At 45.6% G+C, this 26,807-nt stretch overlaps 1 protein-coding gene across 1 annotated transcript; it reads left to right on the forward strand.

The window, feature by feature from the left end:
* Window positions 1-5,440: 5,440 nt before the first annotated feature.
* LOC311223478 (usherin-like) lies at window positions 5,441-17,218 on the forward strand (the record flags this gene model as incomplete). Its single annotated transcript, XM_084308264.1, has 4 exons — window positions 5,441-5,557; window positions 10,617-10,898; window positions 15,876-16,045; window positions 17,215-17,218. The coding sequence occupies 4 exons, from the start codon at window positions 5,441-5,443 to the stop codon at window positions 17,216-17,218; spliced, it is 573 nt and encodes a 190-aa protein (XP_084164390.1).
* Between the last annotated feature and the right edge of the window lie 9,589 nt (window positions 17,219-26,807).

Consider the following 26,807-nt stretch of genomic DNA (forward strand, 5'->3'; position numbering starts at 1 on the left):
AAGACCCTGCTGCTCGCCTCCGCTGCGGCCCAGCTAGGGCTGCGGGGAAGCGAAACCCAAATGACAATTCGGACAATAAGACGAGATTTGAAGACGATAAAGGGCGAGAATGTCTCATTCTCTATCGCAGCAAGCGGCCAGCCTGAGCGACGGTACCAGATTGCAGACGCTTTCACCAGCCAAGAAATAGGACTGTCGCGGTACACATACCCCGTCGCCAAGCTGATGGAGAAATATGCACATCTGCGCAAGTTACCGATCCCGCTCATAGACAATGCTATGCCGACCCTGTTGATAGGCTCCGACCATGCAGACCTCATTGTCCCGATAGACCGGGTTCATACCGGACCCCGAGGCTGTCCTGCAGCAGTCGAGACCCGTTTGGGATGGACTCTCCAAGGCCCGCTCGCCAAATCTCTCAACCGAAGTACAGCCACTAGATGTCTCCACTCCCGAGTCACAGAGGGAGAAACCGCACTCCTGCAACACGTAGAGCGGCTATGGAGCTTGGAACAAATGCCCTTTAAGAATGGAAAGAAAGACATTCGCTCTAAAGATGACATTTACGCCATTCACCTCCTCGAGACAGGGACCAAGAGAGTCCCGGTCAACGGCGTGTTGAGATACGCCACGCCACTCCTGCGGCGAGAAGGAATGCCTACTTTCCACGCCAAGACAGATGCCATAGAACGGTACCTGCTGAACACGGAGCGGCGCTTAGCCAAGAACCCCGCCCAAGAGAGTGTATACCGCGCTGAGATTGAGAAGCTCATCACAGCGGGACACGTCACAAAGATGGACATTAAAGAGGCTGACCAGACCACTGAATCGTGGTACGTGCCCCACCACAAGGTCCATCACAACGGTAAAGACCGCATAGTATTTAACTGCAGCTACCAGATCGGATCCCAAAATCTGAATAAAGAGTTACTGCCCGGTCCCACACTCGGCCCCTCCCTACTCGGCGTTCTACTCCGCTTCCGCCAGGAAAAGGTGGCCATCAGCGGGGACATTAAAGGAATGTTCCTGCAGGTGAGATTAGTAGAGGCGGACAAGCCCCTGTTACGGTTCCTATGGAGAGAGAAGCCAGGAGATGAGCACCCAGCCATCTACCAATGGGAAGTCCTCCCCTTCGGAACGACGTGCAGCCCCTGCTGTGCGACATTTGCACTACAGAAACATGTAGCAGAGGACCCAGCAGCGGACGAAGAGGTCCGACACAGCGTAAAGAACAGCTTCTACGTAGACAACTGTCTACAAAGCCTTTCAACCCAGGAAGAAGCCGAGGCTCTCCTGATTAAACTCCGCGCCTCATTGATCAAAGGCGGCTTTGATCTCAGGCAGTGGGCCAGCAGCGATCCGCAAGTACTGCGCAGCCTCTCCTCCGAGGACAAGGCAGCCAGCAGCGAGACCTGGATGGCTACAATCCCGGGAGAAGCCCAGGAGATGACCCTGGGATTGGTGTGGCGATTCAAAACAGATTCGCTTCACTACAGACACAAGCCCCTGACTACGGAGCAGGGAAGGCCGGCGGCGGCGCCGACCACCAGACGGAGTGTGTACACAACACTCGCCCGACAATATGACCCGCTAGGATGTATTCTACCGTACACCACCAGGGCAAAAATGATTGTACGAGCATTGTGGGACAAGGACCAGGGCTGGGACGACCCCATTCCCGCACACCTTGCATCCACCTGGAGAGAGTGGGAGATGGAGCTCCACTCACTCCCAGGCGTTAATATGCGCCGAAGCTACTTCCCACCCACGGTGAGGCCAGAGACATGTAAAATGGACTTACACGTCTTCAGTGACGCCTCAGAGGTCGCATACGGATCAGTAGCCTACTTGCGGGCCCAAGACCAGGGGGGAGAGATCTACACAGCATTTGTCCTCGCCCGCTCGAGAATAGCCCCACGCAAGCAACAATCTATCCCACGTCTAGAGCTCTGCGCAGCCCTAGTCGGAGCGCACCTAGCCACGCTCATCCAACGTGAGCTCACCAGACCGGTGTCTAGAACAATCCTGTGGTCAGATTCCACGACGGTACTCGCCTGGATCAAATCGGACTCATGCAAGTACAAAGTCTTCGTGGGAGTCAGAGTCACCGAGATTCAAGACTTAACCGAAGAGTTAACCGGAGAAACAGAGTGGCGCTACGTTGATACAAAACAGAACCCAGCTGACGTCATCACCCGGGGGATGCCCCTGGATGACCTCACCCGTCGCAATGTCTACAGTGACGGCCCCGCATTCCTAGGACTCCCGGAGGGACAGTGGCCCATGCCTATCCCGAGGGAAGCAGGTCCGGAGGAGGTGGAGATTGGGAGGTCTGTGTTCTGTGGATTGAGCACCGTAGCCTCCACCGACCCTAACATAAACGATTGCACGTCCATAGAGAGTGCACAACAAAGAACATTCCTGCGGTACCACCCGGAGTGCAAGTCCCCCGCTGATATGTCAGCAGCTAACTACGAGGAAGCAGAATTGCTTCTACTGCAGCGAGCCCAGAGAGACTCGTTCCCCGATGAATTGGCCTGTCTACAGGGAGGAAAGCCCGTCCCATCCGACAGCAGATTAATTCACCTGGCCCCCGAGAGCGACGCTCACACCCTCATCAGAGTGGGTGGTCGCCTACGCAGAGCCCCCAATCTACCGGATGACATTAAATACCCGATCGTATTGAACAGCCGACACAAGGTCACAGAGCTGATTATAAAGAAATACGATGAGGATGTACATCACGCAGGAGCAGAAAGAGTCTTCGCGGAAATCAGACGTCGTTACTGGATCCTACAAGGAAGAGAGGCGGTACGACGCTTCCAACGAACATGTCTAGACTGCCGCAAGTGGCGCGCGCAGCCCAGCATACCAAGGATGGCTGACCTTCCTCCATGTCGCCTCCGAATCGGTGACAAGCCATTCCACTCAACGGGTATGGACTGCTTTGGCCCGCTGCACATAAAGAAAGGAAGAGGAACCGAGAAGCGGTGGGGTATTGTATTCAAATGCATGACCACCAGAGCGATACACATCGAGCTTCTCCCGACCATGAGCACAGACTCATTCCTTATGGCCTTCCGTAGATTCATATCACGGAAAGGAAGACCGTCTACCCTATTGTCCGATCATGGGACAAACTTTAAAGGCGGCGAAAGAGAGCTGAGAGAGAGCTTCCAAGCTATGGGCCCAGAACTTAAGACCCACCTCGCTCCAGCACAGGTTGATTTCCAATTCAACCCCCCAAACGCACCCCACTTCGGTGGCACTTGGGAACGAGAAGTGCGCTCCATAAAGACAGCCCTGTACGCAGTACTTGGGGCCCAGACTGTGGCGGAAGAAGTCCTAATGACAGTCCTCACGGAGATTGAGGGAGTACTTAACTCGAAGCCCCTCGGATATGTCTCCAGTGATGTGGCGGATATCGACCCAGTTACCCCCAACACACTCCTGATGGGGCGGCTAGATCCCACATTACCCCAGACAATGTACCGGCCTGAAGAAGCGAACGGCCGACGAATGTGGAGGTACAGCCAAGTATTAGCCGACAAGTTTTGGAACAGTTTCCTACTGCACTACCTACCGTCTCTACAGACCCGCCAGAAGTGGGTAAAGGAGAGAGACAATTTGACAGAAGGAACAGTCGTCATGATTATTGATCAATCACTGCCCAGAGCTATGTGGCCGGCCGGCCGCGTAAGCAAAGTGATCACCGGTGCCGACGGCAAGGTCCGAGCAGCTGAAGTGCTCGTCCAGGGTCGCACTTACACCCGTCCCGTGGCAAGGCTCATAGAACTGCCTCGACTCCCAGACACAATCGATGATGACCATGACCCTACAACCCTATGACTTTGTGAAGTTGACTGACCCCTACAGCAAACCCTTATGTGTAAATAGACAACGCGATTAATCTGTCTCCGTTTAACTGATTAGGTCTGGGACCTATTCAGGGGGTGGCTGTTGTGAAGGGCCAGATTAAACCGAATATATATATTTATATATATATATTTAATTGTATTTGTATATTCTCTAATATTCCCTGATATCCCTTGTATATTCCTTGTACAATATGCATTGAATATCCATTCTAGCCTACTGAACATCCCATAATAGTCTCCATTCTACTATTGGTCGAGACCTTGGTGCCAGGCTGCCATACCCCTCAGACCCAGTTCAAACGTACCGCTCGACATGTACGAACAAGTCCTAGTTCCGCGTAGGAATTTGGCTACCGCACCACTAATGGGACTATTTGTTCATAGTGCGTATATATACTGCGCTACTAAAGTAGGACTTTCTTTTCAGTCCAGTTTCTTACCCTCCAATAGAGTCACAGACGTAAAGCCTCCCCGCGATGCCACGTGTGGGAGTAAGGCCAAGTTCGGCCTACCATCGGTATTGAGACATCGTGTATATTAATATTTGAATAGTCATATTTGGCACTATATCGTCGAGTTGGACGTAGTCTATTAAGCTAATAATAGTCTGTTAATATATAGTGCTTCGTGCGGTGAGAATACTACCGTAGTCAGTACCCCATCGTTTCGGGCAGAGAACTGGCTGCTTACCCAGGGTGGTTGACCCTATGTGAAGCTGCACCCGAGGAGCCCCAGAGCCGACGAGCGAGTGGACCTGTATACCGGATTATTCTACCGACGACAGCCCGCCTTCCCAGGCACGGATTATGCTTTGGATACTTTGATTATTCTATGGATAAAGACCCCCGACACTACCGTGTGTTGGAACCCCCCCCCCTGGAGAGGACGCAAGGTGAGGAGACGCTCTGCAAGACGAGGTCTCTCCACATCTCTCCCCCGTGGACCGGAGAGAGCCGGCCCACAAAGAGTCCACCTGCTTTCATCTGTGGTCCAAGGATCGCCGGCGCATTGAACGGCACTACAGTGGGTTCACCTGGGATACCCTTGGCCGGACGAGGCAGCTGGATTCTACCCCCCCCCCCCCCCCCTACTCCTGTCGGCTTACAAGCGACCGGATTAACCCCCTCTAGTGTATCCAGCCTATAATCATTAAAGTATCATTGTTGTTATTCCTTAACTATTCCAGGTCGTATATTTACCACCTGCGCCTTCAGAGATTGGACATTATCTATTGATATACCGACGAATACTCCTTGCCATAAAAGAGCATACTATTTCAATTCATAAATGTAATTAAGTGATTAAGTGCTTATTCTACACACCATCGCTGTGTAGGAAATAAAGACCTGTTTCTAATTCGTACATTTGTGTTGGATCCGTTTCATCTACGTGAGAGTGTTCATGATAATATATTTATGCCGTGTACTGGGTGGCCGAATATTAAGTACAAAGGTAGTGGTAGTAAGTATCATATCTAGTAATACAGTCAGGGAATTGTACCCCTCAGTTACATTTATCATGGGAGGAACTTGTATGCAGTGATATCAGACCTCCACCCTCACATGCCGTATCACCTTGTCCTGTTGGCTTGTACCAGTGGGGGGTGTACCCCCAGCCCTCCAGTCTCCATAATGACAGAGGAGGCCCCTCCCATTGGTTTATTGGCACCGACTCTGAAGGTATTGTTTGGTTGTGTGTGTGTGTGTGTGTGTACGTCTGTCTGTGTGTGTTTCTATCTGAAGCTAATCTCACCAACTACAAGGCCATGGTGGATGAAAGTTGACACGTATGCTGACAGCAAGCCAGGGACATGACCCCTGGAATATTTTTCAAATTTAGATTTTTATTAATTTCCATCATTGTCCAATCAAATAGATATTCAGTATAAAGGTATACCTTTTGAACACAAGAGTGCGATACTACACAGAATCAGCTCTCTGGCGCATGTTTCCTATGCTCATCCTCCCTATGTTTCCTTTAACCCTTCCTATCCTTTCTACTACCCTTCCTATGCTTCCTAACATCCTTCCTATGTTTCCTAACATCCACCCTAAGTTTCCTATCACACTTCCTATGTTTTCTAGTCACCATTCCTATGCTTCCTAACATCCAACCTATGCTTCCTATCACCCTTCCTATGCTTTCTAGTCACCCTTCCTATGCTTCCTAACATCCACCCTATGCTTCCTATCACCCTTCCTAAGCTTTCTAACATCGTTCTCATGCTTCCTAACATCCACCCTATGCTTCCTATCACCCTTCCTATGCTTTCTAGTCACCCTTCCTATGCTTCCTAACATCCACCCTATGCTTCCTATCACCCTTCCTAAGCTTTCTAACATCGTTCTTATGCTTCCTAACTCAGAAGCCCCCCCTTATGGTCTATACATTCTCTATACATTCTCTGAATGCCCTAGTTGACTTTATGAGGATGTGATTATCCTAGAGGTCACAATAGGTCATTGTATACATTGAGTTACAAGTTGGTCTTACTACCAGTGTTGTAGTCACGTCACAAAACCTTGAGTCCGAGCCCAAGTCTGAGTCACCATAGAAGAGCCCGAATCGAGTCCCCATTACCCAAGTCCGAGTCCGAGTCCAAGTCATTTACGAAAATAGAAGAAAAGTTAAGATCCAAGGCAGCTCTACAATTTTAAAAAGCCTTTATTAATTGGCTTACATTATTTAGACACTTTTAAAATACCGACATGTTTCGGCCTACACATGGCCTTCTTCAGGGTGTTGTCCAAGTCATTTACATTTTTTTATTTAATTTTTTTATTTTTATTATTTCAGATAATAATTATTTCATCAAGGTTGAGTCCACTCTGGCAGTCAAATAGCTGACATACAAATAAAAAAAGGTCTACATTAAACTTAAATGACACAGCGGTCACAATTTCAAAGGGAGTTTATACACTTTGTGACACAATAGCCAAACAAATGCACTAGCAGTAGCCATCAATATCTTATGCCAAATGATTAGGGCCTATTAAAAAAAAAAAAAAAAAACTGTAGGCCAGTGGCGTCGCGTGGGTAAAATGACAGAGCAGAGGATGCCAAAAAAATAAGTTATAAAAAAAAAAAATGTAAATCTTTTATTAATATTTTTATTTTATTTTTTATATTTAAGCCAAGCAGTCACCATGTACAGTATGGCTCGGCGGCCAGTCAAACCAAGCAGTCAACATGTACAGTATGGCTCGGCGGCCAGTCAAACCAAGCAGTCAACATGTACAGTATGGCTCGGCGGCCAGTCAAACCAAGCAGTCACCTAGCCCCTTTCGTGACTGCGATGCACTGTAATCATAACAACTACTACCTTAAACTGTAATCATAACTACTACTACCTTACACTGTAATCATAACTACTACTACCTTACACTGTAATCATAACTTGCATTTGGCGTTGGGTGCATGATGCGCATGCGCTGTGATGGCGCACCAGGCAGCCATTCACTCCACAAACTGAAATATACATTGTTGAATGAACAGCCTGTTTCTTGAAGTTAGACTCTCCTCTAAATTGTAACCCCCCAGGCACGTGCACACATAGAGGCTAAGGGGTGCCTGAGCACCTGCCTTTTTGAGCCTCATCAAAAAAGTGCCCTTTTTGAAAAAAAAAAAAAAAATTTTTTTTTTTTTTTTTTTTTTATCGTTAAGCTATTGACTGCCCTTCCAACTGAAAAATGTCAGGATAGAATCAAAATATTTGGTAAAGAGAGAGAGATGCCCCATATTCCATTGCAGTTTGCACGGCCTCCTCAGCGTGCCTCTCCGCGGACCTATATATTTTATGCATAGCGTGGGTGGTGATGATGATGATGATGATAGAAACCGCTGTTGAATGCTGGTATTTCACTCATTGAGGGACACGAAGAAGTCAGTTCCGATGGGATTTGGGAATCTCAAATACAAATCGGGATTGGAATAAAAATGCATTTATATTAAACAATACAGAATATACAGCACTTCTTGGGGTCTGTAGTGTAAGCACTTATTCCCTCCCCCCTGAACATTTATGGAGATGTATGGGCCTTTTAAGTCAGTGATAAAAGTGTCTTTCAAGGATAAGTGAGCTCCTGCACTGATTATTATAGTTCAATATTCAATATTTGATCACCATAACCCCCCAAAAAGCATAAAAAGGGGGCCCCCGCCCGAAAAGGGCCCTTAAAAACCGCGCTACGCGGGCTCGGTTAATATATACACACAAGTGTGGTGCCCTTTTCAGCCTTTGAGCACCTGCCCCTCTAAAGTCCTGTGCACGTCCCTGCCCCCCTCTCTATAACAGAATTTTTGGATGTTACCCGGGAGTGAATTGTTTCGTGCTTTAAACATGATTTGTGCAGTCTTAAATTCAGCCAGGTCCCCGAGTTTCATGGCATGTGATTTTAAAAATAGTGTGTTTGTGTGTTCCAGATATCCTATCAAAATCAGATGTATTTGTAAGGCCCGACAACACACGTTAATGTCCCCATGGGCCAGGTAACGGTATCATTTTGCTATGCTATACACTACAGTCTATGTGATGTGGGTATGATGGTAATTAAGGAATGGTGAATATTATGTTTAATGTAAATATGTGTATACTGGATATGAACAGCAGTATTATAGGCCTACAGCACAGCAGTATTGTACAGCCAGCAATATTATACATTATTATACATGACTATTCTATGCAAGTAGGCTATGTCTAAGCTATTTTACAATATTATACATGAACTATGTGCAATTATGCATAATACTACATAAGACACTACATGTGGGTATGTCAGGTGGTCTTGTGGTAAAAGTTATGTCTGTGGAATCATATATTTATTAAAAAGAATGTGGACTTTATGGTGTTCTTGTTTTGTTCTTGACTTATTGTGATGTTTCTTCTTGACTTGTTTAAAGAAGACTTGTCCGGCCCATGGTGACATTAACGTGTGTTGTCGGGCCTTACAAATAAATTTGATTTTGATTTGATTATCAATAAGGTAGGATATCTGGAACACACAAACACACTATTTTTTAAATCACATGCCATGAAACTCTGGGATCTGGCTGAATTTAAGACTGCACAAATCATGTTTAAAGCACGAAACAATTCACTCCCGGGTAACATCCAAAAATTCTGTTATAGAGAGGGGGGTTACAATATAGAGGAGAGTCTAACTTCAAGAAACAGGCTGTTCATTCAACAATGTATGTATATTTCAGTTTGTGGAGTGAATATGAGTTGCATAAGATAATAGAGTGTGAAGGTATACTGAATACTGTCTATCTGTATGTCATGTATGTCATATATGTTATGATGAATTGAAAATGGGGGACCCTGATGTAAACAAGACGAAAGTCTTTCTCTGGTCTGCATCCCCTTAACAATTGTGTGTATTGAGCCGTACTGTATTGTACCCATTCTGCAATCTGTTAATAAAGTTTTCAATCAATCAATCAATCAAGGGGGTAGGAATACATACGTTTACACTTCATCCTACTCCTGCTTGCAATACTCCAATTCAGCCATTGGCAATTCAGCCATTGGGTGGGTGGTGCTGCTGAGCGGTCCTCAGAGCTCTGCAGCTGCATGCTTCTCGTTTTAAGCAGTGTTGACCAGTTTATAAAAATGATTTAAAATGTTTATTAGCAACGCCGAGCATTCAAACCGTGTGTGTGTGTGAAACCTGATATATTTTGGACCCACCGCTAGCTTTTAAGCAGTGCTTGTTGGTGCAAATTAACCTGGCTACTACGGAGGAATAAGTGACTGCGTATTCGAGCCCCTGGCTTGCAGTCATGAAAGGGGCTACAACCAAGCTAGCTTGGTTACGATAGTTAGAAACCAAGCTAGCCTATGTAGGCTGCTTACCTGGCCAATGTGGTGATCCTCCTGGACAGATAGATTTGTTAAATCATAATATCCACAGTGGTGTGCTGTGCTGGTCCTCAGTAAACTTCCCGCCGGCGAAAAATAAGTTGCTAATAAAGTGCTATATGCTTCATTGCATATTCCAAAGTGCCGCGAGGCGAAAATGTTTGGTCACGTAACGTTTGCTTTTAATGTGATTTGATTGGCCACTTGGCCAGACGTGAAATTTGCATATATTCCCCTACCTAGAGAACCAAGCTGGGGGCGTGTTAATTCTTAGGAGCTAGCTAAGCCCAACCCAGCTCGAATCTTATTGGCTAATAATGAGGTAATAGGATGAATAATAAAAAAAGAAAAACTGCCTAGTGTCCTAACCTCGTTCACAGCTTTATCTCGTGAGCCTCCAGACTGTCAGTGAGTATGGGCCACAGTGACAGTGTTAGAGAGAGTGGGCGCAGTTTCGCTCGTTCGGTTAATTTCTCCAGGAGGGAGAAAATTATTATAACACAGAGATGAAAATGTATGATATTTTTTTTTTTTATATATATTTTTGGGGAAGCTTGGCTTCCCTTGGCTTCCATGAATATTTGCCACTGCGTGTAGGCCTATTTATCAATTAGCAAGTCAGAGTCCTCATCTGCACCTTCCGTGTCCGAATGCAGTCAATGCTCGAGTCCAAGTCCAAGTCTGAGTCATCGGTGCTCAAGTCCAAGTCGAGTCACGAGTCCTGAAAATCAGTCCAGGCCTTGAGTACCACAACACTGCTCACTACAATGAAATGGCTACTATGAGGAGTTGGGGACTAACATAATCACATATGAATAAAACTTAAAAATCAATAATAGGGCACTAAAAGGCACTAAAACCAATCAACTCAACTTCAGGTCACCGGTCCGGAGTCTGTGGAAGTCAACTGGAGGCCACCGCCACAACCAAACGGGATCATCACAGGTTACGAGCTTCGCAGAGACGGAGAGCTTATCTATGTCGGAATGGATACCCGCTACCATGACTTCACGCTGCTGCCAGGTATGAAGTACAGCTACGTGGTGAAGGCCAACAACAGTCGAGGGGGCGTGAGCAGCGTGGTGAGCCTGGCTAGGACTCACCCATCAGTTCCGTTTGGTGTAGCACCCCCTACACTACAGCCTCTGGGACCAGACCAGGTAAGGGAAATACCAATTCAGTCAACATCACTTGCATATTTGTTTTTATTATTTATTTAATATATAATATGGAAATGCAATTCCTTTGGATTTAGCAGTGAATGAATCTGCTTTTATACCCTGTGCACATAACTGAGTGAACTGTAATCAAACACGGATTGACATACATCTCTCCTAGCAAACAGGGAGTACGCTATATCGCCCTACACAGTACATAAAGATACAGCAAAGTATTCCTAACAGCATTCCTCCACCAGCTTCTGCTGTGTTCTCATGTTGATTAATTAATATTATTTCTCTTGGAAGTGCTGTTCTGTTACCTGCCACAAGGAATCGCAAAGATTTTGTGCATGCTCCAATATTTTCACAGTACTTTTGTCAGTAACTAGAGTAAATGTAAATTGAATAAATTAAGGGAGCTATGGACAGCCGTTGATTTTGGGCATAAATATAAAAAAAAATCCTTAAACCAAATTCGACAACACTCTTCCCAATCAGAACGCATCAGGATGCCTTCAAAGCCACGCCTGCTAGGTAGTTAGCAGGTAGCTATGTGTTAGCAGCAGGCCTTTGTGTACGCTCGCAACTGTTATCATCATCATCATCAACCTTTATTTATTCTCGAAATTACAATTGAGGTCACCCTCATTTTCAATGTAGTCGAGACAGACATTTCAATGCACACATTTCTACAATATAACAATAATAAATATTAACTAGACAATTCCGCGCGGGGGAAATTGTGAAAGTGTGGGTGACGCCTGTGCACCGCCGGCCAACGGGGGAGAGGGTCTCTCGCGAGTCTCTATGACAAACGGTTCAAAGGATACAAAAAGGGGGCGTGGCCTAAGGATCGGGGGAGTGGTCAACATAGACCAATCAAAGAGGATATCCCTACTGAGTGCAACGACACAACCCGCAACACTATTACACTATTACACACTATTACACTATTACACACTATTACACACTATTACACACTATTACACTATTACACACTATTACACTATTACACTATTACACACTATTACACTATTACACACTATTACACTATTACACTATTACACTATTACACACTATTACACTATTACACACTATTACACTATTACACACTATTACACTATTACACACTATTACACTATTACACTATTACACACTATTACACACTATTACACTATTACACTATTACACTATTACACACTATTACACTATTACACTATTACACACTATTACACTATTACACTATTACACACTATTACACACTATTACACTATTACACACTATTACACACTATTACACTATTACACACTATTACATTATTACACTATTACACACTATTACACTATTACACACTATTACACTATTACACTATTACACACTATTACACTATTACACACTATTACACTATTACACACTATTACACTATTACACACTATTACACTATTACACTATTACACACTATTACACTATTACACTATTACACACTATTACACTATTACACTATTACACACTATTACACTATTACACACTATTACACTATTACACACTATTACACTATTACACACTATTACACACTATTACACTATTACACACTATTACACTATTACACTATTACACACTATTACACTATTACACACTATTACACTATTACACTATTACACACTATTACACTATTACACACTATTACACTATTACACACTATTACACTATTACACACTATTACACTATTACACACTATTACACTATTACACTATTACACACTATTACACTATTACACTATTACACACTATTACACTATTACACACTATTACACTATTACACACTATTACACTATTACACACTATTACACTATTACACACTATTACACTATTACACTATTACACACTATTACACTATTACACACTATTACACTATTACACTATTACACTATTACACACTATTACACTATTACACCATTACACACTATTACACTATTACACTATTACACACTATTACACACTATTACACTATTACACTATTACACACTATTACACTATTACACTATTACACACTATTACACTATTACACACTATTACACTATTACACACTATTACACACTATTACACTATTACACACTATTACACTATTACACACTATTACACTATTACACTATTACACTATTACACTATTACACAATATTACACTATTACACACTATTACACTATTACACTATTACACACTATTACACTATTACACACTATTACACTATTACACACTATTACACTATTACACACTATTACACTATTACACTATTACACTATTACACAATATTACACTATTACACACTATTACACTATTACACTATTACACACTATTACACTATTACACACTATTACACTATTACACACTATTACACTATTACACACTATTACACACTATTACACTATTACACACTATTACACACTATTACACTATTACACACTATTACACTATTACACACTATTACACTATTACACTATTACACAATATTACACTATTACACACTATTACACTATTACACTATTACACTATTACACACTATTACACTATTACACTATTACACACTATTACACTATTACACACTATTACACTATTACACACTATTACACTATTACACACTATTACACACTATTACACTATTACACTATTACACACTATTACACACTATTATACACTATTACACTATTACACACTATTACACTATTACACTATTACACACTATTACACTATTACACTATTACACTATTACACACTATTACACTATTACACACTATTACACTATTACACTATTACACACTATTACACTATTACACACTATTACACTATTACACTATTACACACTATTACACTATTACACCGAGTACAATGGCACAATCCGCAAGTCTCTACGACAAACGGTTCAAGAGATACACTGAGGGGGTGTGGCCTAAGGGGGCGTGGTCTAAGGATCGGGGGAGTGGTCAACATCGACCAATGAAAGGTGGTCAACATCGACCAATGGCACAATCCGCAAGTCTCTACGACAAACGGTTCAAGAGATACACTGAGGGGGTGTGGCCTAAGGGGGCGTGGTCTAAGGATCGGGGGAGTGGTCAACATCGACCAATGAAAGGTGGTCAACATGGACCAATGAAAAATGAAAGAGGATATCCCTACTGAGTACAATGACACAACCCACAAGACAGAGGGCGCTGTCCAGCAATTCAGTAGTGCAACACAGTGATGGCCAATGATGGGTTAAGTGGATGATGTCATTGGCAGCTCAGCTCAGCCATGAGCCCTGAGCCTCACAGCTGTTAAGCCTGAACCAATCAGCCATGAGCACAATGACTTGCATATTCTGAAATTTCTTTACATGACTGCATTGTCACGTTGATTAAAAGAAAACTATAAGAGATGAAGCGTTGTGACTCGCACAAGAGCACTACAACGAGTAGGCGAAGGGTTGTGCGCGAGATTGTGGCATTCGTGCGATATTGTGGCACTCCTTCGGCGATCGGAACAGAAGGCTAAAAAAAAATTGATTTCTAGAGGGCGATTGCATGGCGGTCAATGGGGAGGAGAACCTTCAAACAAATGGTCGTCAGTTGAGATAGAAATGTCCAATTCCATTTATTTTTCTTTTGTGAGCGGGATGACAGCCGTGTCATCGTTTTGATGTGTTTGTTTTATTTCTACGTCCAAAATTGAGATCACACTCGCAATTCACCCAAGGTAGGGGGAAAAAGATTATTTCAGCTGCTACACTCTAAAATGCAATGCATTCCCAATGGGACCGAAATTTTACCGTTTAAAGTCGATTCGTAGCCAGACGGTGCGGTGAAACTTTTACGGGTTCGAAGACCGCAGTTGCCATAGGCAAGCCGCTCGTTTTGATACCTTTCACGTGTATGGTGCGCGAACGCTTACGTGTTGCAAAGTGTTTGAAACTCTAAATTGCACTGTATTTCCGAAATGTTACCGTTTAAAGTCGATTCGTAGCCAGACGGTGCGGTGAAACTTTACGAGTTCGAATAGCACATCGAGTTGGAGCAAGCCGGTCGTTTTGATACCTTTCACGTGTATGGGGCGCGAACGCTCTGGCACGAGTGTTGTTTGGAAAATCGGTGGATCTCGCACTCTAAATTGCATGCATTTCTGAAATTTTACCGTTTAAAGTCGATTCGTAGCCAGACGGTGCGGTGAAACTTTACGAGTTCGAATAGCATATCGAGTTGGAGCAAGCCGGTCGTTTTGATACCTTTCACGTGTATGGGGCGCGAACGCTCTGGCACGAGTGTGTTGGCAAAATCGGTGGAATAAATAAATAAATAAAGAATAAAAAGAGTATGGATATGTATAGTGTGGGTTGCAACCTGGCTTCGCCAGGTCACCCACACTAATAAAAAGAGTATAGATATGTATAGTGTGGGTTGCAACCTGGCTTCGCCAGGTCACCCACACTAATAACTATCTACATAGTACTCTCAGTCCAGAGTGCACCACATCAATTAGTATAAAAATGAACATAGGCATAAAATCAGCACACAAATTGTTATGCGCATAACAAGTGTGCGTGTCACTAGAGGGTGTGATAGACAGCTCGCTTGTTCCAATCATTTGACTAGGTTGTTCGTTTTATTGGATGCACTAGTTCCAATCATTTGACTAGGTTGTTCGTTTTATTGGATGCACTAGTTCCAATCATTTGACTAGGTTGTTCGTTTTATTGGATGCACTAGTTCCAATCATTTGACTAGGTTGTTCGTTTTATTGGATGTTGTTGTTTTAGCTCCTGCCTCTTACCGGAACAACAGATTTTTTCATTTCGGTGTCAAACTGCCGAGATATAATAAGAAATCTAAAATGTTGCCAAAAATGCGCGGCCGCCTATTGAACCTTTAAGTAACTTTACACCTCTGCCTTCACGTTTATTGTTTATTGTTTAACGTTAGGCGTCATGTATGCTGTGTGTTCCAGGTTAGGGTAGAGTGGAGCGCCCCGGCCCGTCCAAACGGTGACATTATCAGCTACACAGTGCACCAGCGAGACCCAGTTCAGCTCGGCACCAGCAGCCTACTGTTCACTCCAGATGACGGCTCCTTCTCGAGTCGGCACACCACACTGCAGGGCCTGGCAGCTGACCGCAGGTCAGTCAAACACTCTTCAACAGACAACCCAGCTGTCGCAATTAATCAGTTCATCATGTCTCTGCTAAAGAAAAATTTATGGGAGATGATACTCAGGAGCCAAATTAACCTCACCTGTGCAGGTGCAACATCAGCAGCAGTACTCTAGATATCTCTGTGTTTGTTTGTTGGAAAATGTTTGGATTGTTACCTGTGCTTCCTTTCTAGCAGTCTGGGAGTGTTTTGCACCAGGGTGATGGGGTGTGGGCGGGGCTACGGTGTGTGGGCGGGGCTATGATGTGTGGGTTGGGCTATGCTGTGTGGGAGGGGCTACGCTGTGCAGGCTCTCCATTCCCATCTGGTCTCAGTGAGAGTGATCAGAGCAGAGGGGAGATGTCTTTCTTCCTTGTCTGAAAGCAACTGGTCCGTGAGAGGGAATTTCCCGGAGGGGTTAATTCTCCCTCATATTTTCTGTTTTGGGAAATTGTGTCTTTAAGCATTGATATGGTCATATGAGTTATGGGAGGAAAAAATAAAAGACTAAACATTACAAGGAACAGAACATTGTAACAGAGAGAGATGAGGAAGAAGGCTCAGAGGTTAAAAAGCAATCTTGAACAGATGAGTTTTGAGTGGGTCTTTGAAGGTGGGGAGTGAAGTGGAGTCCTGGGTGTTTCAGAGGGAGGGGGCAGTAATGGAGAAAGCCCGTCATCCCAAGTTTGATGCTTTGACCTGGTGGGGGGGGGGGGGGGGGGGGGTCGAGGATGTTGGCATCACTGGAACCGGATAGTACAGGGGTTATGACGGAGGAGGAGGTTGGAATGGTGCCAGGTTGTGAAGCACTTTGAACAGTATGCATTGTTTGATTAGGTGGATGTGTCATAGAGGATGCTGTTATGCAGTCTTGAGGTGATGAATGCATGGATTAGGAATTCAGCAGCTGAAATGAGAGGAAAGGACAGGGACTGGAAAATGTTGTTCAAGTGAAAGAAGGATGTTTTTGTGATGTATTTGACATGGGGTTCAAAGGAGAGGGTAGGGTCGAAGATGGCACCAAGGTTACAGATATGTGAGGAAGGGAGAACAATGGAGTTGTTGATGCTGAGGGAGGGTGGATTTGGTGAGGGATTTGGGGCAGATGAAGATCATTTCTGATTTGTCACAGATGTGTTTAACCTGTTCCACCCCAGGTGAAAATCTGCATAAAATGTATACCTAGGTAAATGGAATATTGCTCCACTTCTAAAAGGGCTATTTGCATATTCTTGGTATCTAGGAACATCTATGGACCTCAATGAATGTATTCTCAGTGTCAGAGATATTGTGTCTATTACTAGGCTTGCTTAAATTCTGATGAAACAAAGGAAAATATGAATTATGATTTTTCTTTTCATCTTTGACAGTGAGTAAAACCATGATAATAATGACCAAACTTAAAAACTGCCACTGAGCTCATTCAGGACCCTCTTGAGATCATGTGTACAAAAGATCTAAGGAAATTAATAAAGGGAAGATGATCAAATTGAAGGTTTTGTATATACAGTACTGAATTCTCCCATCCGGACCAATGCAATTTGAAATATTATTATAGAATATAGAATATATGCTTATACATTACCTTATTATAGCCAATTCGCACATTTATATATATATACATATAGTATCTTTCAAATGGCCGAGTTCAATTTGGATATAGTATCACCAGGTGTGCATAATAACATATACTGATATTTAATGTAATCGACTGTACTTTTTTATTTCTCCCACAGTGTAATCATTTTGTAACTAATTTCAGATCTAATTATTCCTACATGATTACAATAGTGTGGAGAAACTGACTGCGTTTCAATATTTGTCAAAAACGTTACCTTTTGTAGCTTATTATCGCGAATCATAACAATTATTGATATGATTCATTCAGAACGCTGAACTTTGAAACACCATATTGGACCACAGGAAGTGTATAACGGAGAAATTCTGACACTGAACGATAGCCAGCGATCCCCTCTTCAAAATGGCCGCAAAAAGATTCCAATTCCCATGGTTCAATATTTCCATTTCCGCTTCCGGGTCAAAACACGAGTGGAAAAAAAAACTTAAAATGATATAAATGCACTTTTAACCTATTGCTAAACTATTGCCAACCTAACGTTTTACATTCTACATGTATTTGTGACATAGTAGTGATAATAATACTTGAAAACGTTTGATTTTAAAAACGTTAATTTATTGCATCACTCATAAAAATATTAATATATGATAATAATGTCAAAAAGGGGTCGGTACCGTCCCCGTGGGGTGGAACAGAAGGTTTGATTGCATCCTGGATTTTATTTCCAAATGACAGTTTGTGAAGGTGGAATGGGTGGCAGTAGTGATGGATTTGGTGGAGATGTCGAGTTGTCACGGCGTAGCATGTAAAGGGAGGCCAGGGCGACGGAGGATGTGTCCAAGGGGAAGCATGTATATGATGAAGAGGAGGGAGCCAAGCACGGAACCTTGGCTGATTTTCTTTTTCCAATTGCCGTTTGGAGGAGAATGGCATCCCTGGAGGATGACCTGAGAGAAAGTGGCTCAGATGAGGCATTGATCAGCCAGAAGTTGAAGCTGATGGTTGAAACTAAGTCAAGTTAATGTCACCATTGTGTTTCAGCTGAATTCTCATCTGGGCCATTTCTTGATCAGTTCTCTGTCTGGGCCTAGCTGGCACTTTGAATATCCACCATTTAGCATTTTCAAAACAAGGCTTTCAAGGCAGTTATTTGGGTGCAATCTGGGGCAACTACCTGTCATGTGCCCGTGTCAGTCAGTCTATCACAATGTCACAGCATGCTAAATCCGATCTACCAATGTTTTAATAAAATAAACACACCATATTACTTTTCTTTTGTATTTATTATAATAAGCTAGAACCGTGCAAATGACAAATGACAAATGATGTGTTATAAAATCTAAAACAAATGTCCTTGATGAAGCACTGACAGGATACCTGTCTGTTCTGTTTGACAAGCTCTCCTTTTAGCGCCCTGCCACTCACACAGCTGCATCCAGTGGGAACATGAGGGAGTTAACCATTTGTGAAGCCAATGGAAACTATATTTAATTTAATCTCATAATGCAATTGATATCAAATTAGTGGTGGCTACCATAAATGAGGCCCATGCCCCTCCCCCTCGCTAGTGCCTACGATGCAGTGGAAAGGGATTGTAAAAGGATGCAGTTGTCCGTCACTTCTGGCGGAGTTAGCATTCAAATGCACTAGACTAGAGGACTTCGGTCTTGAAAAGGTCTTGAATCACCAAAACCATGTGAGGTCCTTGTGTAGCTGGTTTAAGGCCACTCTCTTTAATGTCGGTCGTGTATGTGAAGTGATGACAGCCGTGATCCATTTCAGCATTTATTTCTGTTGGGACATCCAAGCAGGCACATTAACATTGGCCAGTAGATGGCGTCAACAGCTCACATATGCCATTCTAGCATCCAGACAATCTGGCGTTTAGAATCATCCACTGAAATATCACATTAAAATAAAACAACACAATGAAAAAAATAACCAATAAGATATCTCCAATTACCTGTTGGGACATCCAAGCAGGCACATTAACATTGGCCAGTAGATGGCGTCAACAGCTCACATATGCTGCAATGTGATATATCAAGTCACATTTCAGACCGGGCGGCCTCATACACTTTGCTCAGCCATTACTACTAGCTCAACCACATGTGTCCTTACAACAGTTCGCCACCACAGCTAAACCACATCACAACAAGTACAGAATTGCTCATTATTAACACAGTTACCATTATATATAACCCGGTTCATTGCCCGGTAACTTATTTACAATATTTTAACCATCATACGTTATTTTAGACCAGATATATTTACAGACACTGAACGACCATCTTACCCCTTCTAGCATCCAGACAATCTGGCGTGAAGGGGGAAGTGCAAGGGGGAATACGTCACTTCGGCAGGAAGTGATGATTTCAAAATAAAAGACTTTGAGAATAAAAGATAATAAAACAAATTAAAATAAAACGTGAGGGAGGGATTCTTCGTGGAATACATAACAGTATATTTTATATATACCTGCTACATACTCCCCCCCTGAATTCCACTAAAATCCTGAACCGACAGGACACACTAACAGGGACCTCCAACACTACGTCAGAACCGGCACGGGTTTACCTGAAGATACACATCTCCAAAATCAACTAGAAGTTACCTGTCACACAGGTTCAGAGAAAACAAAAAGATGATCGGTCCTATGTTTCTCCTAGAATCACTCAGTGCCTTGTACACCAAACTACCCGGCCTACTCGAATCCCATATCTCATCTGTGAGCACATGTGGTAAGTAGGCCACTTACAGTGTCACAGTGCAAGATAAAATAAAAATCAATAAAAAAACTGAAAGAGATAGCACAGAACGCCTAGGACAGAGCGAGAAGAGACTGGGACCTACCAACTGAACGGCCTCTAAACCATTGTCTCTATCAAACGGTCGACTCTCTTAACCACCCTGCCAGCCCGTGTCCTGACTACACCCTCTGTGCCCCCTAGTGTGGGTGTTCGGCAGTCTCGGTCCCGTTCTATAATAGCCGGAATGACTACAGGAACAATGGTCGGGACCCTTGGCACTGTGTCTGATGTGTCAACCGTAGACACCGGTCTGGAGGACTGGGCACTACTTGTATCTACCACCGACACCGTCCCTGGTACACTCCGCTGACTCTGGTCCACAGCAGACTGATCTTCGTCCGCATCAGCTACGTCACAGGAGCCATGACTGGTAGCCTCTTCAGCCCCACTCAACACCCATGCGCCCGTCCTATCCTCCGAACCTTCCTCCTCCTCCAGAGAGTCGACGAGACCCCTCTGAGACCCGTCCTCTGATTCTCTAAGACTGTCCTCAGTCACCGGCGCGTCCCCATCAGGAGTCTCTATGGGTAGGAAGCTGATGTCCAGAATAAGGTTGCGATGCACTACTCTCGCCTTCCCTTTGTCATCTTCCAGCTTGTAGACATGAGTCTGTGGGTTGCTGTCCATGACAGTATAGACTGTTGGTTCCCACTTGTCCGCAAGTTTCTTCTTCCCCCTCTCGCCTTTGTTTGCAAGGAGCACTCTGTCTCCCACGTTCAAGCAGATCCCCTTGACTTTACGGTTGTAACCTCTGGCTTGCTTGTCTTGCTCCTTGACGGCATGTCTCCGAGCAACGTCCGCTGCTTCATGGAGGTGGGACATAAGCGTCGTCGCATAACTGCTGTAGTCAACAACTACTGGGTCATGCAGAACCTGTCTGAACATCACATCAACAGGGAGCCTCGGAACCCGCCCAAACATCAGGTGGAAGGGTGCATACCCAGTTGTCTCATGCACCGTCGCATTGTATGCAAATGTCAGGGTCTGTATTTGCTGAGGCCACCTGGCCTTCTCCCTCAGCGGCAGTGAACGGATCATGCCTCCCAGGGTTCTGTTAAACCTCTCAGTCCCTCGTTCCCCATGGGATGGTAGGCGGTAGTGTGTGACTTGGAGACTCCCGACAATCTAAGCAATTCCGCAATGAGCTCGCTCTCGAAGTTGGCTCCTTGATCCGTATGTATGCGCTTCGCAAATCCATATACACAGAATACGTGATCCCACAACTTCCTCGCAACTTGCTTCGCTTGTTGATTTGAGCAGGGAAAGGCATGTGCCAACTTCGTGAAATGATCTGTCAGGACAAGGACATCCACTGAACGCTGATTGTTATCCTCTGCACTCCAGAAGTCCAAACACACTAGTTCCATGGGAGCGGAGGTCCTTATACTCTCAAGTGGAGCCCTGGCAGACGGATCTGGAGTCTTGGCCAAAATGCACCTCTGGCAGCACCTCACAGTCTTTAACTTGACGCTCCATCCTCGGCCAAAAGAAGCGTTGTCTTGTCAGGTAGATCGTCCTCGCCTGCCCTTGATGTCCGGCTAAGTCATGTACGCCCCGCAAGGCCTTGTCCACTAGACTCCGGGGCAAGACGAACTGAAGCCTCCTCTGCTTGCTCAATGGATCCTTAGTGACTCTATAGAGCACTCCATCAGTGACCTTCAGTCTCTCCCATTGTCTGATCAGCACCAGAGCACTCGCGCCCAGACCGTCTCTCTCTCGCCTCGATGGCCTCCTCTGTCGAGTCAGAAAAGACGTGACCTTTAAGATGTCAGGGTCACTCTCTTGGCTCCTCTGAAGCTCTGCCAGAGAAAAGGCAGCAAGATGTTGAACGATGTTGACAACTCTGTTGCCCTGGACTCTGCAGCTGCATCCCAATGGTCATGAGAATCAAGGACCGCCTTCACAGTGTTGTTACACAAGGGTGGCGAACACTGGGACTGCATCACAGCGACGCGCTCTGACCTCTCCGCCCGTTGACACTGGACCCTTAAACGGAAAGCATCTTGAACTCCGTTCACTCCAACCTCACCTGCTTCGGCGAGCAGATTGCCGTAGGACTCAGTGACCAGCCGGCGCCCAACCGTCTTGGCAAACGGATCCCGACTGAGAGCATCAGCCACCACGTTCTTGATTCCTGCGATGTGCTTCAGGCTGAACGTATAAGGAGCGAGCTTCGCGACCCACCGTTGTTCGCAAGCGTCGAGTTTAGGCTTGGTCATTATATAAGTGAGTGGATTGTTGTCCGTCCATACAGTGAAGGAGTTGCCCTTCAGCCAATGGCTGAACTTGTCGCACACACTCAACTTCAGTGCCAAAAACTCGAGCCGATGGGCTGGGTAATTCTTCTGAGAACTGCTCAGGGTCTTGCTTGCGAAAGCTATGGGGCGCGCTTTACTTTCACCAGCTGGTACTTGTGACAACACCGCTCCGAGCCCGTCCAAAGAAGCATCGGTTGACAGAATCAAGGGATGTGAGAAATCAGGATGCGCCAGAACCACACAGTCCAGCAGACTCTCTCTTAGACTGACGAAGGCGACGTCACACTCTGAAGTCCAGTCATCGGGTCCCAGTCTCCTGAATGTTCCCGCCTTCACCTTCATCCTTCCTTTCCTCTTCTGTCCCCCAGTCAGAGCGAATAGCGGCTTGGCGATGGAAGAGCAATTAGGGATGAAGTGCTGATAGAAGAAGACCATTCCCAGGTAGGATTTGATCCTCCGTACTGAGGGTGTGCACCCGTCTTCTTCCATCAGATCCGTCCTAGACATGCTGGATATGACTTCCACCTTCGCAGGATCCACAGCCACTCCGCTACCATCTATGATATGGCCCAGAAACTTGACAGACGACCTCATCAGATGACACTTTTTCGGACTCAACTTGAGATTGTGGTCCCGCAGTCGCTGGAAGACGACCTCCAGTCTTTGTAACGCCTCCTCTTCCGTTGATCCGAAGACCAGTAGGTCGTCCAGATAGCATAACAGGCTGCTGAAGTTCATGTCCCCGAATATACTCAGCATCATGCGCATAAATGAGGCAGGACTATTGGACAGTCCCTGCGGCATTCTATTATACTCATGCAGGCCTATCGGTGTAGTGAACGCTGTATATCTCTTATCCTCTTCAGCCATGGGAACGTTGTAGAAGCCGGACGTCAAGTCCATCGTGCTGAAGAAGGTGTTCCCTCCCAAGGCGGCCAGACAGTCCGACTGATGTGGAAGAGGATGGGCGTCCTTGAGTGTTCTCGCATTCAACCATCGGAAATCGGTGCAGATCCTCAGATTACCGTCCTTTTTCCATACCATCACCAGCGGTGAAGCATAATCACTCACTGATTTTCGGATTATCCCTTGCTGCTCCATGTCTGTCGAGACCTGTCGTAGTTTCTGGTAGTGAGCAGGGGGGACTCTCCGGTAAGGAAGGCGGAATGCACGATCATCGGTCAGTCGAATGCGGTGGACGAAGCCCTTTGCCTCACCACAGTCCATCTCATGCTTGGAGAAGATGTCGGTGTAAGACTCGAGCAGCTGGATCAACTTCTCCGTTCCCGTGGTGCTGGTATGACAGGGTTGGATATCGAGTTTGTCAAGACCAACATCACGCAGCCTCTGTTTGAAGTCAGAAGGACTGGTTGCCGTATGGTGCTCAGTCGGAGGAGCCCTGTCGATCCGACTACAGCCTTGGAGTAGCTCCAAATCCTCCACAGCTAAGCAGGGAGACACATCTGCCAGCTTACAGTTCCTCTTCAGCGTAACAGGTCTATCAGACAGGTTGGTGACCTTCATGGGGACCCACCCATCACCCCACAGAGGTGTCACGACCCGACCAACCATGATATTACGTGGCATGGACCTTGATGAAGTCGGCTCCACTATCACGGTGCTTCCCGGCGACATGATAGTATTTTTGGGTAGTTTACCCCAGACGAGGTGTTCTTGCATCGCCAGAAGAGTGATCGACTGCTTGAGCTTGACCGTGCCGATCTTATCCGGTAGCTCTTCACCCCTCCAACGGGATGTATTCGCCATGAGGTCCAAGAACTGTTCACACCCTGGGGATGAGGATGGACTGCAGATGGAGATGAGCCGCCAGTAATCGTCACTGTCCTTCAACTTGTGCATGAGGAACTTGATCACATTCGTGCCGATGATGAGATCATCCCTCTGGCCCGGCACCACAAGAACTGGTACGATGCAGCTCACCCCATATACTTTCAGTTCAACTTCGTACACACACTTCGGTTTAGTGAGTTTTCCTCCACACACCACTAAAACCACGTCCTCAGTCATCGGCCTTGGTTCTTGCAATACTTTCCCCTTCAACATCCTTTCCTCCGCATCTTCACTAAAAGTACAGGCCATGGAGCCTGAGTCGAGCATCCCTTGCATCTGAAACATATTATTTACATTGACTGGAGCATAGAACAGCTCATCATACGACTCAACTCTTTGCGTGTTCTGTGCTATGATCTTCACACCAGCCGGTGCTGCACTGCACTCTTTCACATAACACTGTTCATGTTCACTTTCAGCACTGAGGGTTTGACTGTCCTCACCCACACGTTGCCTCCTCCAATGCGGGTTAGTCAGTTTAAAGACTGCTGCTCTCTGGGTGAGTGTGCGACCTGGTCTCTCCGTCTGGGAGGGGAACTGCAACAGTCTCTGTGAATATGGCCAGGTCTAAAGTAACCCAAACATAGGTGCTCCCGCATGCAGTGTGACACAGTGGAGTGCTCCGCCGATCTGCATATCTTGCAGTTAAACTGTTGTCGTCCATACATTGGCTGGTTGTTCTGAGCCATCGGCCGGTAGTTCTGGACCATCGGCTGGTTGTTCCGAGCCATCGGCTGGTAGCTCTGAGCCATCGGCTGATTGTCCTGAGAGATCGGCTGATTGTTCTGAGCCATCGGTCGGTTGTTCTGAGCCATTACTTGGCTGTTCTGAGCCATCGCTTGACTGTTCTGAGAGAGTGTCCGGTCAAGCAGGCCAATCAAAGTCATCAGACAGTTACCATCAATCTGAGGAGCAGATGTGACACTCGCTCCGACCTGGACAGGGGGCGACTCTGGAAGGCTAGGTGTAGACACCTCCTCAAACACAGGTGTCTGGACATGAACTGTTAAAGGTCTCCCCAGACCCGCACGGTTTGTTCTGGCGTCCAGCTGTCCTCTCATGCTGATCTGATGACGGTCAACATGCTCCTGTATTTCACCAGCTGTCCACTTCTCTGGCGCTTTGAACCGCAAGATTGCAGCAAGGGAAGGATCAGGGCAATACTTTACGAACATCATGGTCACCTCTCGACGGGGGTCATCAATATGTCGCCCATGCCTGCTCAGGCCCTCCTCTGCTGCATCAACAGCCTTGTTAAGTCGGATCCAATACTCGACAGGGTCCTCCCCTGTCACAGGCACAGTGTTGTAGAAATCCGCAAGAGGCATACTTGAGCATGACACGCCACCAAAATGTTGTTTCAGTATGTCAGTTACAACCCTCGGGCTCTCTTGAGGCTTTAGTAATGGGTTGCTACGGAGCGTTACTTTCACAACGTCTCTGGCTCTGCCCATCAGTCTGGACAACATCTCTTGATGCTGCTCGTCCACTCCTATACCTCTCTTCCTCAGGTAGGTGTCCATGAGCTCCTCCCACTCATGCACTGAGAGCTTGTCAGACCCATCTCCTCTGTACACTGGAGGCTCCCTCACATCTGACTGCATGACCAGCTTTACACCAGTCAGATTGAGTGTGGAGTCGACGCGTGGCTGGCTCCCACCCGGGTATTGAACCCGCTCTTGACTGCCTTCATTCGCCCGGCTCTCTCCTCTCATCTGAGCCGATATTGACTGTCCCACCTGCTGGGCGATGTGTGATATCAGGTCACTCAATGCTGGGTCGTTCCTGTCGGGGATGGCCGCAGGTGAAAAGGTAGGTCTGTGGGCAAAGGGTGTGTGGCTCGGTAGATGGGTTGAGGTGAAGACTGGGGAACCTTCATTGCCCGGGACACTAACCTGCTGGGTCTGACTGGGCGCTCGTGACCTCCCCTCACCTGGGCTCGGCCCTGGGGAATTAAATAGCTGTAACCGTCTCCCATAAGAATTAAGCAGCGATGAACCCCTCCCCAAACCAACACCCGGCGAGTTAAATCGAGCCAACAGCTGTGCCCCCCTCCCGGACGCAAAATCACTAGGGCCATGAACCACCCTCTCCCCAATGGCTCCCCCCTCTACAACAGACCCGCTCTCTGCGACGGCCCCCTCCTCTACAATATTGGGATACATTCTTTTCTATAAAATGAGCTATCAGCAAAGAAAGATTTTTTTTTTTATATATTCTACGGATCACAATATTTATACCTTGGCTATTAC

The sequence above is a fragment of the Notolepis coatsorum genome (assembly GCF_963971535.1).
Source record: "Notolepis coatsorum genome assembly, chromosome: 2".
NCBI lineage: Eukaryota > Metazoa > Chordata > Actinopteri > Aulopiformes > Paralepididae > Notolepis > Notolepis coatsorum.